Source organism: Pongo pygmaeus, chromosome 16 (assembly GCF_028885625.2).
Source record: "Pongo pygmaeus isolate AG05252 chromosome 16, NHGRI_mPonPyg2-v2.0_pri, whole genome shotgun sequence".
In the NCBI taxonomy this organism is placed as follows: Eukaryota; Metazoa; Chordata; class Mammalia; order Primates; family Hominidae; genus Pongo; species Pongo pygmaeus.
The window spans coordinates 94,834,248-94,849,812 of NC_072389.2; the positions used below are offsets into that span (position 1 = coordinate 94,834,248).

Genomic DNA, 15,565 nt, shown 5'->3' on the forward strand with positions numbered 1-15,565 from the left:
CCTCGTGTTCCTCCCAGGACATGAGACAGGACCACCATGTATATCCATAGCCATTAGGGCTTTGGGGAGTCACCTGATGTTCTGTGAGATTATCTCAGGGTTAGGGTTCCCTTAAGTTTGAAAGTTTGACATAAAGAGATATTTAGATTTAAAATTCGAGACTAGGTGTGTTGGCTCACACCTGTAATCTTAGCATTTTGTGAGGCTGCAATGGGAGGATCACTTGAGGCCAGGAGTTCGACACAAGCCTGGGCAATATAGTAAGACCCTATCTTTACAAAAAACTTAAAAATTAGCTGGGCATGGGGAGGCTGAGGCAGGAGAATGGCGTGAACCTGGGAGGCGGAGCTTGCAGTGAGCCGAGATCACGCCACTGTACTCCAGCCTGGGTGACAGAGTGAGACTCCGTCTCAAAAAAAAAAAAAAAAAAAAAAAAAAAGCTGGGCATGGTGGCACATACCTGTAGTCCTAGCTACTCAGGAGGCTGAGGCGGGAAGATCACTTGAGTCCAGGAGTTCGAGGCTGCAGCAAGCTATGATTGTGCCACTGCACTCCAGCCTGGGCAACAGAGCAAGAGTCTGTCTCTAAAAATAAATAAATAGTAAAAAATAAAATAAAATTTGACTTGAAAAGCAAAACAAAAAATCCAGTTCTGCTATCTCTTGTGACAGCCTCTCCATCTGCTTTAAACATACAAATAGAAGCAACTGGACCAAGTGTGGTGGCTCATGCCTATAAATCGCAGCACTCTGGGAGGCCGAGGTAGGCGGATCACTTGAGGTCAGGAGTTTGATATCAGTCTGGCCAACATGGTGAAACCCCATCTCTACTAAAAATACAAAAATTAGCTGGGCATGGTGGTACATGCTTCTGGAGAGGCTGAGGCATGAGAATCGCTTGAACCCGGGAGTGGAGGTTGCAGTGAGCTGAGACTCCGTCTCAAAAAAATAAAAAAGTCAAGCTCTAGGTTATTATTTCTCAGGATGGCCACTTAGCACGTGGCATTGAGAGCTTGGGCATCTTTTAACACAGCGTGCAGCTTTAAGAATCTTGAAGATAAATGTCTGTAGTGAAAACTCATTGACTCCATTGAATTCTCCTTGTTCGCTAGTAAATAATACTGGAAATGCCATGAATTGCTGCTCAGAGCCCGGCCCCCACAACTAGCATGGGCATCACCTGGGAACTTTTTAGAAATGCAGAATCTCAGCTCCCACTTCAGGCTTATTAAATCAAAATCTGCATTTTAATAAGATATCCTAAGTGATTTCCATGCACGAAGTTAGGAAACACATCGAATCACCTGGGGAGCTTGAGCAATACCAACACTTGGGAATTCCCTTCCCTCACTCCTCTCCCACCTCCCACCCCTAGAGATTCTGATTTAATTCATCTGGGCCAGCCTGGGGTTAAGGAGCTTTAAGAACTCCACAACTGATTCTATATGCAGCCAAGTTTGAGAACCCCTTAGAGTTCTAGGCTTTCTTAAGCCGGTGTCCATTCAGCTCCAAAGCCAAGCTGTATTCTAAAACCTGCTAGATGCCACTGTCTTGCCTGCCCCCTCTTTGGTGAACAAGGCAGAGTGAGTAGAGGTTGGATGCCCACTTAGGTGGCCCTGCAGGGACAGCCCAGGCTACCCTAGCCAGCTCACCTCTGTACCTCCTGTCCTGGAGCAAGCTAGAGAACAGTAACTCACTCAGCTGCGTTTCCCCTGCAGAGAAACGAGAGAACGTCATGTTTGTGCTGCCTCTGCATGGGGGCCACTTGGGCTTCTTTGAGGGCTCTGTGCTGTTCCCCGAGCCCCTCACATGGATGGATAAGCTGGTGGTGGAGTACGCCAACGCCATTTGCCAATGGGAGCGTAACAAGTCGCAGTGCTCTGACACGGAGCAGGTGGAGGCCGACCTGGAGTGAGGCCCCCGGACTCTGGCACGCTCCAGCAGCCCTCCTCTGGAAGCTGCGTCCCCTCACCCCCTGTTTCAGGTCTCCCATCTCCCTCAGTGACCTGGATCTGACCTCACACCATCAGCAGGGGGCACCCACCATGCACACCTGTCTCAGAGTAGGCAGCTCTTCCTGGGAGCTCCAGGCTATTTTTGTGCTTAGTTACTGGTTTTCTCCATTGCATTGTTAGTCATGGTGACAAGTGACAGAGTTCTTGCCCTCTGTCCAGTTTCAGCATCTGGTTGCTTTTAAGCCAAGTACATCTAGTTTCCCTATTAAAAATGTGTCTGAATAGCGATTTTGCTTTGCCACCAAAAGGCTTTTCCCTGAGAACAGTGAAGGATGTATGTCATTTTGTGGTGGTTGTATGTGTCCTTACATAGACCTTAAAAACTCACCCTTCCAGGCCAATGCTGAAGACACAGCTCAGCTTGGAAGCCTGAGAACCCGGGCTTCCCAGGCCAGAGTGTGGCTTCTTAAATGGCAAAGGAAATTCCTTTGAGTCACAAGCCAAGTTTTCACCCTATCTTCTAAGACCATTTCCCTACACTTTGCTGCTGCTGAGAGTTACGTGGGGCACTTGTTAAAAATTCAGCCTCCCAGGTCCCTCCCCTCGGACAGGCTGATTCACTGGGTCTGGGAAGGAGCCTGGGGATTTTAATTTTTGACAAGTGCCCCAGATGATTCTCATCACCAAGCAAATTTTGGAAATGCTGTTCAACAGCGCCCGTAAATTGGAAACATCTTCGTAGCTCGTTTTATTGAAATTCATAATCAGGGGTGTCCCCTAGCTCCCACGGTCTCCAGAGCAGCAAGGCCGGCTATGGAGCTGCCATCGTGTGACCACAGTGTGATGTCTCAGAAGGGCTCTGGGTGGGCCGAGCATCCGGGCTGTGCCCTGGCTCTGCTTTTCACCCTGGACAAAGTCCCTGTGGGCTTCAATTTCTTCACCTCTAAAAAGGGGGACTTGGACCAGGTAGATTGCTGAGCTCACTACCAGGTTCGGAGTTCAATGACAAACTCAGTTTACTGAGGTTTGAGAGAACATCCCTCCAGGGGAGCCTGGGAGCCGCTCTCCCAGTCTAAGCATGTAGATATCATCATTTGCCTTTTGTGTGTGTGTGTCCTTTATTTGATAAAAAGATGTTCTGAGTTTTTTTTTAAGCACTCACTTGTAATTTTAGTTTTTAAACCCAAGTCCCTCTAACTTTGCCTTTTGATACCAAACAATTCAAAAGTTGGATCTGAGTTTGCAGAAAGATATTTCCAACCTAAGTGGGTATTATTTTGAAACCAGATTTTTATTTAATAGCCTATATTTGTAGTCTGTTGGATAGGTGTTTCCAAAGTGTGTCTTCTCAAGTGAAAACGCAACTCTAGGTTTCAAGTACTCCTTTTCTCCGATCCTGTGGTACTTGAATATCTAAAAACCCTGCACTTTGAACAGTCAGCAGTTGCTATCTGGAACTAAACAGAACTATGAGTAAAATTGCCTGGATACTTTAAAAAGATATTTTTCCTCCTTCATCTCTTTTGACTCCAGGACAGACTGGAATATAAGTAGTGGGTCTGCATGGATGTTTCAGGGATCAAAGGAGCCACCTGGGCGCCTGATTGCCAACCCTCAGGGCCACAGGTGGGTGTGGTTTGGGCACGGGTCCAAGTGACTGTGACGGTAACGTCTGTAACCTGAAGAAGTTGTTTTCTGACAATCACCAAATCATCTGAATAACATCAAAAACAGCCCTTATCTCAGAAGATTGAGATTTCTGTGGTCTCAACTTTGCTTTGGTATAATTTCTGGCACTCACCAGCCTCTATCATTATGACTTTCCCCCCAGTGTATTATTTGTCTAATACATTTCCTTTTCGTGTTCTTTTAGCATATACTGGCACTTTACCCCCTCAATTTGGAAGCTAGTCCCTGTCCTCTGTTGCTTTTCCCTTTACCCAACTACAGCTGTGATCTAGAAGATTCATAGTCATATTTCTGCTACTACTACCTTCATTTCTCAAGACTTTTTATGAGAATAGGTAAACCAAGCAATAACTTCCTAGGATTGAATCACCACCCCAGAAGAGCGAGAGGCTCCTTTCATATGCCTGAGGCCACACCCCTTAACCTATTCTGACAAAATAGTGGCTGGCCCATGTACCAGCTCCATTCAGAAATTCCGGAAGAGAAAAGACAGCCCCGTTGTCACACAAACCGGTGTGGGGGAGGGTGGAGCCTGGTCTGCACGGCAGTCCCGGTGGCCCCTGTGGAGGACAGGCAGGGCTGGCAGCATAGCCTTTGTTGCCACACAACCGAAATTTGCTCCCTCAGGACTGTGGGCGCCAATGTCCCAGCTGAAATCTTTTTAGTGTGTGACTCTAAATGGCACTCACATTCCATCTGGGCTCACATGAAACTAACTGAAGCCCTTTGTTCAAGCTTCAGGCTCTTAGGCATGGAAATGAGAATGTGACTGTGACTCTTACAGGGAAATTCTTGTTTGTCCCCGAATGGGAGCACAGAGGCACTGAATTTACAGAGCTGCAAACTTGCCTGATAAATGAGGGAGTGGCAGTTTATAGATAGGTCATCTTTTTTCCTTCCTCCAGGTGTCCTTGCCTTTCTTCCCAAAGTCATTCATTTCTGATGAGTATATGAATCCCCCTCTTGCTAGTAAGGTTCTATTTGGGCTAAAAACAAGGCTGAATTTTTAAAGAGTATTTGAATATATTTTAGAATCAAATTGAGGCTATAAATTGCATCAATCTGGACAATTCCATTGCAGGAATAATGTGTTAAAAACCAATGGGGAGAAGCACCCACATCTCTCCTGTAGCACTCCGTGTCTCATAAGCAATTTGAAGACACTTATAAGTAACTGATTCCAGTCAAATTAGGATTAACTGACTCAAAAAATGGTGTCAAGTTTCTTTAATGTTTTTATGTTAGAAGTGAGTTTAACAGACTTGAAGAAAACTGTTATCTTTTCCTGCTGTGAGTTTACACAAATGATTCCAGAGCGGAATGAAAGCAGAAAGCTGTTTGTTACAATATTCTTTTAACCTCTCTGCAGCATTTTACACTTACTGGGAACCTTAGGAGTCACCGTAAGAGTGGAACTATAGCTGAGTTCTTGTCCTAATGGTCTCTAATTCACATTGGATCATGGGCAAGTCACCTCACCTCTCTGAGCCCGTTCCCTCCTCTTAGACCATCTCTAAGACCACTTCATCTATTTACACGTCATTTGCTTGAACATTGCTGAACATCTGCGTGAACTTGGCTTCTCCAGCCCTTGCAGGTGGAAACGGCTATGTCAAGGCTCAAGGCTCACGCTGAGGGTACTTGGAGGGAGGGGGCTTCTGCATTAAGCTTTCCTGGTGAAGACCCTTGATCTTGTCCAAAGCCCTGTGTCTTTGACTGTTCTCTTCAGAGTCCCCACTGTCATCGTAAGATCCTTGCTGTTCTGAAGGTGGTCTTGTGACCGTGGCAGGTGCTGGCCGCTGGAATGAGGAGCCTATCTCCATCCTCCAGTGTGACTCAAGGCAGAGCATTGAGAATTCCCAGGGCAGAAATCCTTCCTGCTCAGGCTTTCATTCTAAAACCACAGTCTTCATTAAAGCTGAACTTTCTGGGTAGCTGAGCTTATATGCCCAGCATCTGAATAAGAGCTCTCTTTGTAACTGTGTGACTTGAGATCTATTTTGCCAGCTCCTGGGAAACAATACATGTGTTCTTGTTTGTGTTTGCTCAGCAAGCAGATGTCTGAGATGTAAGAAGCTTTTCTTTTCCTGTGGCATTGATTCTGACTCAGAGCTAAAGTAAAGATCACTGAAACATCACGTCAAGTTGAAGTCACTCATAGGTCTTTGTCCTTCAGGCAGGACAGGAGAGTCATTAAGAAGCATTTCACTGTAGCATTCTGTCACAATATCATCTGGAATTGTTTTCTTTGCCCAGAAAGCCTTAACTTGCCTCTAGAGAATCCCTGGTATTACAACAATATTGTGGCATTAGAATTCAAATTCTTCTGCTGTGGAAGTTTGAAGCGAAGCTGCAGCAAAACCAGAGAATTTCCTCAAATGGCCTGTAGGCTCCTTGTTATCTTATGCCCCCACCCCTCCCTTAACAATATGAGGGATCCAGAACTGGCCCAAACACCTCAGCTCTGGCCCCTTTTTGCCCTTCTTGGCCTTACTCTGTTGTTCAAAGCCACTTTGGATTGCTTGGATGCTTCAAAAAGCCATGAAAAGTAGCCTGCCTGTGGCACTTAGAGGCCAAGCAATTGACAGAAAGGGTTTCTTCTACCTCTGTTATCTAAGCAGAGGGAAGTAAACCTCTCACCACCCTCCACCCCCCACCCCCCACCTCCCGCTGCCCCCGATTACACTAGAATTGCTTTTGCCAAATTGCACTTGAAGCTAAGGAAGGGGAATCTGACCCCTGCTGGGAGAGGGAACTGGAATGCCACACAAGGCAAGGCCTCCTTCCTTCCTTCCCGTCTCTGCTGCTGCTGCTGCCTCCGAACACAGCAGCCCAGGCTTCCTCCCACAGTGGCCCTTGGAAGCAGGCCGCAGAGTAGACAGCTGCTCCTTTTGGAAGAGTCAGTCCCCCGTGTTTTCTGAACTGTTTTTCCTAGCATGTATGTGGGTAGAGCTTCCATGCATCTCTAGTAATAATAAGCTGAAATTAGTTTCTTTTTAATTCTCCAATTTAAAACTTTTAATTAAAAAGTAAATTTTAATGTCAAAATGCAAACTTGGGGAGGGCAGAAAGATCACACACAAGGCTGTCACCTCACACTTGGAGGGTTGCGCAGCAGCCAGGCAGAGGCGCTCCTCACTTCCCAGATGGGGCAGCGGCCGGGCAGAGGCGCTCCTCAATTCCCAGACGCCGCGGCGGGCGGCAGAGATGCACCTCACTTCCCAGACAGCGCAGCAGCCAGGCACAGGCGCACCTCACTTTCCAGATGGTGGGTGGCCAGGCAGAGGTGCTCCTCACTTCCCAGAAGGTACAGTGGCTGGACAGAGACGCTCCTCACTTCCCAGAGGGTGGGCGACCGGGCAGACGCGCTCCTCACTTCCCAGAAGGTACACTGGCCGGACAGAGACGCTCCTCACTTCCCAGAGGATGGGTGACCGGGCAGACGCGCTCCTCACTTCCCAGACAGTTGGGCGGCCAGGCAAGCGCTCCTCACTTCCCAGATGGGGCGGCACCCGGGAAGAGGGGCTCCTCAATTCCCAGACAGGGTGGCAGCCAGGCAGAGGCGCTCGTCACTTCCCAGAACAATTCTTTATGAATTTCATAAAGGACTGAAGTGCAGCTGAAACCTGCTAGTGATGATCTGGTAATATACAATTTGTCCAGTAGCCAAACAGTTTGGTTTTATTGTGTTTTCTAACCATAAGAGATCATTAAAGGCAAAGCCTGTATGACGCTGTACACACACAAAAAAATGGTCACCGCAGGCCATACTACCAATGAAATGGTAGGTAAACAAATCTTTTTCTGGTCAAGAGAAAAAAAAAAGAAATAGCACTCTGTGTGCTTCACTCTACAAGATGAATTTCCCTAGAAAGAATCCAATGAAGGCCGGGAGTGGTGGCTCACTCCTGTAATCCCAGCACTTCGGAGGCCGAGGCGGGTGGATCACCTGAGGTTAGGAGTTCAAGACCAGCCTGGCCAACATGGTGAAACCCCTTCTCTACTAAAAATGCAAAAATTAGCTGGGCATGGTGGCGGGCGCCTGTAATCCCAGCTACTCGGGAGGCTGAGGTGGGAGAATTGCTTGAACCCAGGAGACGGAGGTTGCAGTGAGCCGAGATCACGCCACTGCACTCCAGCCTAGGCAACGAGTGAGACTCCGTCTCCAAAAAAAGAAAAAGAATCCAGTGAAAATGGCTGCAATTACAACAAGAAGTGAAGGAAGAGGACTGGTGACATCTCTGAAGGACGCAGTTGAGGTTGATCCAGGTTTATCCGAATGTGCTACCTTTCTGAGCCTTAAACCTTCATCTCTCAGGTGTCGATTTTCTTCTGATAGCTTCATCATTTCTCCCTGAAGTCTTTTACACTCTTCTATTAGTTTCCTTGTTTCGGTATCATTAAGTGAAACACTGTGTGGTTTTGGCATGGGTCCATCTTGTTTAGATGCATTCAGTGGAACAGCTTTGCTAGGTTCCATGTCATTCAGTTTATCATTTTCATTGGGCATTTCAAATACACATCTCAATTTGGAATCCATTAATTCATGAGGTTTTGCCTTTTTCCACACAGCTTCCATATCTGAAGTGTTTAGTGGAGCAAAAATTGTACCATAAACTTGTGTTTACTCTTTTCATTCCGATCATAGTCAAAGGGCTGTAGCATTACTGAAACAGTCACAGTTGACCCTGGGTCAATAATTCCACTGTTGGGCCTCACACAGTACCGGTGAGGCGCTGTAGTCTTCACTTTGAAACACACTTTTCTATCCGATGGATTTTGCAATTTAAGATTTGTAGTGACTACATCTGTGAAGGGGCCTTTGAATTTGAGGTCTATGGGCGGGTTGAGGACCAGGATCTGCTCGTGCTTCGCCATGGCCCCGAAGGCGGACGCCATCTGAGAGACAGCGCAGAGCAGGGGGCGGTTTGCTCGCTGGGGGCGGGGGACGATGGCGAGGGGGGAGGGGGAGCGAGTTTGCATCTCTCCTTTTCCTGGTTAGACTCTGTTCAACCACATTCTTATGTTGGCAGATCTGCTTCCAGATTGATTTTTAGAGCACCATCACTTTCACATTCCTAATTCTGATTTTGTTTTGTTTTGTTTGGGTTTTCTGAAACTTAAAATGCTGCCCTGAAAATACTATATTTTTGAGTTTGTGTTCTGAAAGCCTCCGTGCTGCTGGATCTTTGGGGGGAAATACAGGATCCTTCAGCACTGAGGTGTTTAAGATTTGCAACTAGCAATGCAATTTTTTCTAAATATGGGGATATTTACCTTTATTAAGAAATTATACTAAACAATGATGTCCTTGATCATTTTATGTTCTCATATTACTTTTGATTCTACTATGATTGCGTGGTGGTGAACAAAGATCATTACAAACAAAAACTGTAATTTTGTTATATTTGATTCAATGGAATTTACTTAAAAAATAAAGACTAAAAATGTGGTGTGGCTATGTGTCCTTTGTATAGTGGCAGTTTTCCGTCTGAAAGGATTCTTCCTGTGTCTTCACCAAAGTATGAGATTAATGGAAATACACAAAATCCCATTTTTGCACCACAATTGATATTAGTCCATCATTGCAAACAAATACCGAAACCTTGACCAGGCCACAAGTGTCTTCACAACCCCATCTTCTCCAGGCAAGAAAGCCAAGAACTAAAATAAGTGAAGTATCTGTTTTCTACTTTTTTTATTTTTTAGAGAGAGGTTCTTGCTCTGTGGCCCAGGCTGGAGTGCAGTGGCGTGATCACAGCTCACTGCAGCCTTGACCTCTTGGGCTCAAGCAATCCTCCTGCCTCAGCCTCCCGAGTAGCTGGGACTACAGCGGCTTGCCACTGCACCTGGCTAATTTTTTGGTTTTTAGTTTTTTGCTACGTTGCCCAGGCTGGTCTGAAACTTGAGTTCAAGTAGTCCTCCTGCCTTGGCCTACCAAAGTGTTGGGATTACAGTTGTGAGCCACCATGCCCAGCCTCAGTGTTTTAATCACTTCTTAAAGTGAATCATGAAGACAAAATACAAGGCAAGGTGTAAATGGTGCTTGCCGTGTGTGATTTGTATGCTTTTCCAATAATGTTCTTTGAAAAGAACAGGTGAGGCCGGGTATGGTGCCTCACGCCTGTAGTCCCAGCACTTTGGGAGGCCGAGGCGGGTGGATCACCTGAGGTTGGGAGTTCGAGGCCAGCCTGACCAACATGGAGAAACCCTGTCTCTACTAAAAATACAAAATTAGCTGAGCGTGGTGGCACGTACCTGTAATCCCGGCTACTCAGGAGGCTGAGGCGGGGGAATCACTTGAACCCTGGAGGTGGTGGTTGTGGTGAGCCGAGATCACGCCACTGTACTCCAGCCTGGGCACAAGAGTGAAACTTCGTCTCAAAAAAAAAAAAAAAAAGACTAAGTGAACATTTCCTAAGTCAAGATTATATTGGGTTGGTTGGGTGCTGGTGGTGTTTTCTTCTTTGAATCTGTCTGAACCCAAGCTAAGGGTCTCCCAGGACCAAACACTGGCTCAGCCAGGAGGATTCCACCACCCCCAAGAGACACTCACAGCTCCCTTCCCTCCTTGGCCACACAAAACCTTTGTGAAGTTAGGCAGGGTGGGGAGTGTTAGCTTTAGAAGTTGTGCATTAACAAAACCTAAAAATGCCCGGTGGCAAATTTCAAAATTCATCCCTCTCTGGTCAGCAAGCTTCCCCTCGATTCATATCCCCCACAATATAGCCAGACTATTTTGGCCCAGGAAAACCAACTTGCAAAGAATACTACCTGTGAAAACACCACATGGAAGAAATTTCAGGTCCAGGGCGTTAGGGAGGTCAGTGCCAGCTGCATGCCAATGTGGTCAGGCAGGACCAGTAGCACACACAGCTGCCCTCTCCTGAGGCAGCCGTACAGCGTCTGTGTTCAGTGACACCTCACTCACTGCCCCAGTCATGCTACTTTTTATTTTACCTTTCATTAAGCGGCCTCTCTGCTCTAGTCCTATAGGGAGTACTTTCCCTTGGTGAGGATCAAACACCTGACTGGATGGCCCTTCATATGACAGCCTCCCCTCCTCACTTCTCTCTTGGGTGTCTTTAGAGGGAGTTACATGAAAGTGCTACCATATATCAGAGTAGTTGAAAGACATGACAGGCAATTTGGCCTCGAACTGGTGAACCCCTCCCCAAAGGGGATAAATCAAACACCTCTCTCCATGTGGCTTTGTGTCACCCACACCTTCCTTTTGATTCATGCTATCTACCACATTTACCCCAGCATCTCTACTGAAGACTGGTTTCCTCTTAAAGTCATTTCCTCCTCATCTGATGATAGTTGGTGAAATTAACCTGAAATATATGAAATTCTCATTTCATTGTTTCTTCTCCCTTCTGCCTGCACCTCTCCCGCCCCCAGAAATAAATGAAACAAACATTGGAGACAAAGCACGAGTAACAACAGAGCCAAAGAGATTTGGAGCCGGAGATGCTGGGTCAGGGTCCCATCCTCGCCATTTCTAGCTCTTTGATCCTAAGCAGGATTTAACCTCAGATTATTTATTTATTTACTTATTTATTTATTTATTTATTTACCTATGGGAATAATTATACTAAGAATGCCTACCTCAGGATAATTGAGAGGTTCAGATGATATTTTTCAGAGTGCTGATGTTACTTTGGACAGTGGTTTTGGCTTTATCTGTTTGGTTCCCACTCATACATCATCTCCAAGGTAGAAACTACAAGAAAAGTGTCTGACGTGGTCCAGCTCCACACCAAGGCGTCCAACTGATGGGCTGCGAAGAAAGCAGAGCCCGGCCTGGTTATCGTTTCCAAAAACATTCCTGGGCTTAGAAGTGCTGACGAGCCACGTTGTGTGCAAACCATCAAACCCTGATCCTTGTCTTTTCCTTCTTCATATGTGGCCACCTTGAGAAATCAAGGTGTATGCATGTCCTGCCTACTGGCAAGGTGACTTCCGGGCACAGCCCCACAGTGGAACTTGCTTATTCTGGGACATTTAGCCTGTCAGCTGCGGTCTTCCCACAGGGCTCCTGCAGCCTTCTTCTCTGTTCTCTGCTCACGTGCAAAGTTTGCCTTTAAACCCACAGATATGAATACTTACTAGAGTGGGTTCCTCCATATCCTCACCTCCATATGTCAACATACAGGGTTTAAAGCAGTGCACATTTGGGCCACCTGCTGGGAGGTAGACAACCACGGTTTTGTAAGCATTGATTGCCTCCTCTCTCTCTCTCTCTCTCTCCTCTCCTCTCTGTTGCCCATTATTAATAGGAGAGCAGTAGTGTGATCATGGCTCAGGCAGCCTCGAACTCCCAGACTTGAGATCCTCCTGCCTCAGCCTCTTTAGTAGCTAAAACTACACTGCATTTGGCTGATTTTTCCTTTTTTTTTTTTTTTTTTTTTTGTAGAAACAGGGTCTTGCTGTGTTGCCCAGGCTGGTACTGAACTCCTGGCCTCAAGCAATCCTCCCGCCTCAGCCTCCCAAAGTGCTGGGATTACAGGTGTGAGCCACTGTGCCTGGCCTGATTGGTTGTTTAATGTGCAGTCCTCTGGGGGTCTTGTTAAAAATGCAGATTCTGATGCAGCATGTCTGAGATGTGGCTCCCATGGGGAGCTCCAAGGTCCAGCCCTCCTTGGACCACCCTTTGAGTAGTGAGGCTCCAGGAGATCCCACAAGCTTCCAGATTTGACACTTCTGAGCTTCCTCAACTCCAGAGCCAAGCCCCCAACCAAAAGTGGGATCAGAGGCCAGGCGTGGTGGCTCATGCCTGTAATTCCAGCACTTTGGGAGGCCAAGATGGGAAGATCACCTAAGGTCAGGAGTTCGAGACCAGCCTGGCCAACATAGTGAAACCCCGTCTCTACTAAAAATGCAAAAATTGGCCGAGTGTGGTGGCATGCACCTGTAATCCGAGCTACTCGGGAGGCTGAGGCAGGAGAATTGCTTGAAGCTGGGAGGCAGAGGTTGCAGTGAGCCGAGATCACACCACTGCACTTCAGCCTGGGTGACAGAGTGAGACTCTGTCTCAAAAAAAAAAAAAAAAAGTGGGATCAGCAGTAGTACACTTCACCTCTTTTCCTGCTAGCTTGAGTTAAGAGAAAGGTATACCTCTTCTAGTAAGGCTTTGCCAGGCCCCCAGGCAGCAGTAACCTCCTCCACTTTCCCCTGGGTAAACCCGAGGCAGTGGCCAATCTCATTGAGAGGCTCTCTGAAGCTGGCGCCCGTTTCCTTCCTGAGACCTCCACCCACAGCTTGATGAATTGCCTCCAGACTCTGCTGTCTCCATTCTCCCAGCGTCCACATTAGCATGGCAGAAATGCATCGCCGCAACCTTCCAACTCTCGAATTACTTTGATGAGGCAGAATCCCTGCCTTATCCCAGATGTCCCCAGAAAGTGTCGGGTGTGGTGGCTCACGCCTGTAATCCCAGCACTTTGGGAGGCCGAGGTGGGAGGATCACCTAAGGTCAGGAGTTCAAGACCAGCCTGACCAACACGGAGAAACCCTGTCTCTACTAAAAATACAAAATTAGTTGGGCGTGGTGGTGCATACCTGTAATGCCAGCTACTCAGGAGGCTGAGGTGGGAGAATCGCTTGAACCCGGGAGGTACAGGTTGCGGTAAGCTGAGATCTCACCATTGCACTCCAGCCTGGGCAACAAAAGCGAAACTCCGTCTCAAAAAAAAAAAAAAAAAAGATGTCCCCAGAAAGGAAGTTGTTATGGGCACCAAATGGTTGTCATAAAATTCATGTTTTGTTGTCCCCCTTCCCATAGCTGGTGGCCTTCAAAAGAGTATTTTATTGTCTCTCTCCAATAATGTGGGGGCCATTTGTAGGAATCACACATAGGCAGCTGGGATTTTGTGAAGCTGAGCACGTCAGATTTTAACATTCGTAGTCTTCAGACGCGTTTTCCCAAAAGCGGCCCCACCTTCTCAGGCAAGGTCTGGTCCAGCCCACCCAGCTAACCCTCCTGCCCAGCTTGTCCCTGGAGGGGCAGTGTCAGGGCACGGCCAGCAGGGGGCGGCGCGAGCACACAGTCAGAGCCGGCTCGCGGGATCCCAACCCTATGGCTTCTTCCTCAGAAAGCCACTTGGTTTTCTTATCAGACAGGGTCCCTGAGCTAAGGCCCCAGCCCTGCTGACCTTAGGGACGACCCTAGCATCCCATTCGGGTTTGAGTAGAAGCTAGGGCTGCCCCAAGAGTCTTCTGCTCAGCATGTGCCTGATTTCATTTATATATTTAGAGCTGCCACAAATTCAGAGTGGGCCTGGGCTGTGTCCAGGAGGGCACCTGGCAGCTCGGGGCTCGGGGGAAGATGGGAGTCAGTGGACAGGGATCAACCAGTGTTTCCCTCAGATTTAGGACCAATTAGAAGTATATCATAAAAACGTAAAAGACACCCATTCTTTTTTTCTTTCTTTCTTTCTTTTTTGAGACGGAGTCTCGCTCTGTCACCCAGGCTGGAGTGCAGTGGCACGATCTTGGCTCACTGCAAGCTCTGCCTCCCAGGTGCAAGCAATTCTCCTGCCTCAGCCTCCCGAGTAGCTGGGATTACAGGTCCCCGCCACCAAGCTCGGCAAATTTTTTTGTTGTTGTGTTTGTTTGTTTGTTTGTTTGGGGACAGAGTTTTGCTCTGTCGTCCAGGCTGGAGTGCAATCGCGTGATCTCGGCTCACTGTAGCCTCTGCCTCCTGGGTTCAAGTGATTCTCCTGCCTCAGCCTCCCAAGTAGCTGGGATTACAGGTCCCTGCCACCACACCTGGCTAATTTTTGTATTTTTAGTAGAGATGAGGTTTCACTCTGTTGGCCAAGCTGGTCTCAAATCCTGACCTCAAGTGATCTGCCCACCTCAGCCTCCCAAAGTGCTGGGATTACAGGCATGAGCCACCGCACCTGGCCAAAAATACCCATTCGTTTTAAGTATTTAACTCAGCCTCATCACCACCCCCTTCCATCAACACCTCCACGCAGGTCACCAGTGCCCTCCACCTTGGCAAACACTAGTCTCTATTCCTTCCTCACATGACCCCAAAGCACCACTGACAGTTCTCATACTTGAAACACCTTCTTAGCTCCAGATGTTCATAAGTGATCTCTCAGGGTGAGGCCCCTTCTACCAGAGCAGCTTCATTCTTTTTAGGTTGGTGTTGTGTTTTGTTTTGTTGATACAGGGTTTCCCTCTGTTGTCCAGGCTGGGGTGCAGTGGCATAACCATGGCTAACTGCAGCCTTGACCTCCTGGGCTCAGGTGATCCTCCCACCTCAGCCTCCTGAGTAGTGGGGACTACAGGCGTGCTCCACCATGCCCAACTAATTTGTGTATTTTTTGTAGAGGTGGGTTTCACCATGTTGCCCAGGTTGGTCTCAAACTCCCAAGTTCAAGCAAACCTCCTGCCTCGGCCTCCCAAAGTGCTGAGATTATAGGCATGAGCCACATGCCTGCCCTTTTTAGGTTTAAATACCAAGGTTCCATGTGAGATTTGATTTGCAAAAATGAAGCCTCAACTTTTGGGACACAATCCTCACTGGTTGATCTCCTACCCTTCTGCCCATAATAATTTACTGTAACTGCTCCTCCAGCCTGGGAGTCCTATGTAAATACCATTTTCGTTTTCATGGATTTTATGGACATGGCTTGTTGACTCTGAACGTTATAAAGAAGGAAGTTTCTTGCGTAATGAGCATACACTACAAACCCTAGGAGTGAAAGAAAGTATGTAAGAAATAAGTGCATATATATATGTATATATAAATATATATATACCCACACACACACATATATATACATTGACATATACATGAACATGTACACAGCCTCACTGAAAAGCAAGAAAGAGAACTCTCAGTGGATCAGAGAAATTCCCAAAGGTATGAAAGCAGATAGAACTGAATTGAATCCAAAGTCCAGC

General features: G+C 47.2%; 1 protein-coding gene and 1 pseudogene across 8 annotated transcripts in view; one reads left to right on the plus strand and one right to left on the minus strand.

Annotated features, from left to right (window-relative positions):
• The window catches only part of ABHD2 (abhydrolase domain containing 2, acylglycerol lipase), a 115,599-nt gene extending 106,504 nt beyond the window's left edge, over nt 1-9,095 (plus strand). For all 8 annotated transcript variants that reach the window (XM_054450342.1, XM_054450348.1, XM_054450345.2 and 5 more), the window contains one exon: nt 1,718-9,095. In XM_054450342.1, the coding sequence (XP_054306317.1) occupies nt 1,718-1,914 (197 nt within the window). In that variant the 3' untranslated portion in view covers nt 1,915-9,095. The remainder of the gene's footprint in view (nt 1-1,717) is intronic.
• Nucleotides 7,737-8,542, minus strand: LOC129013726 (vesicle-associated membrane protein-associated protein A-like; annotated as a pseudogene).
• Nucleotides 9,096-15,565: the final 6,470 nt, after the last annotated feature.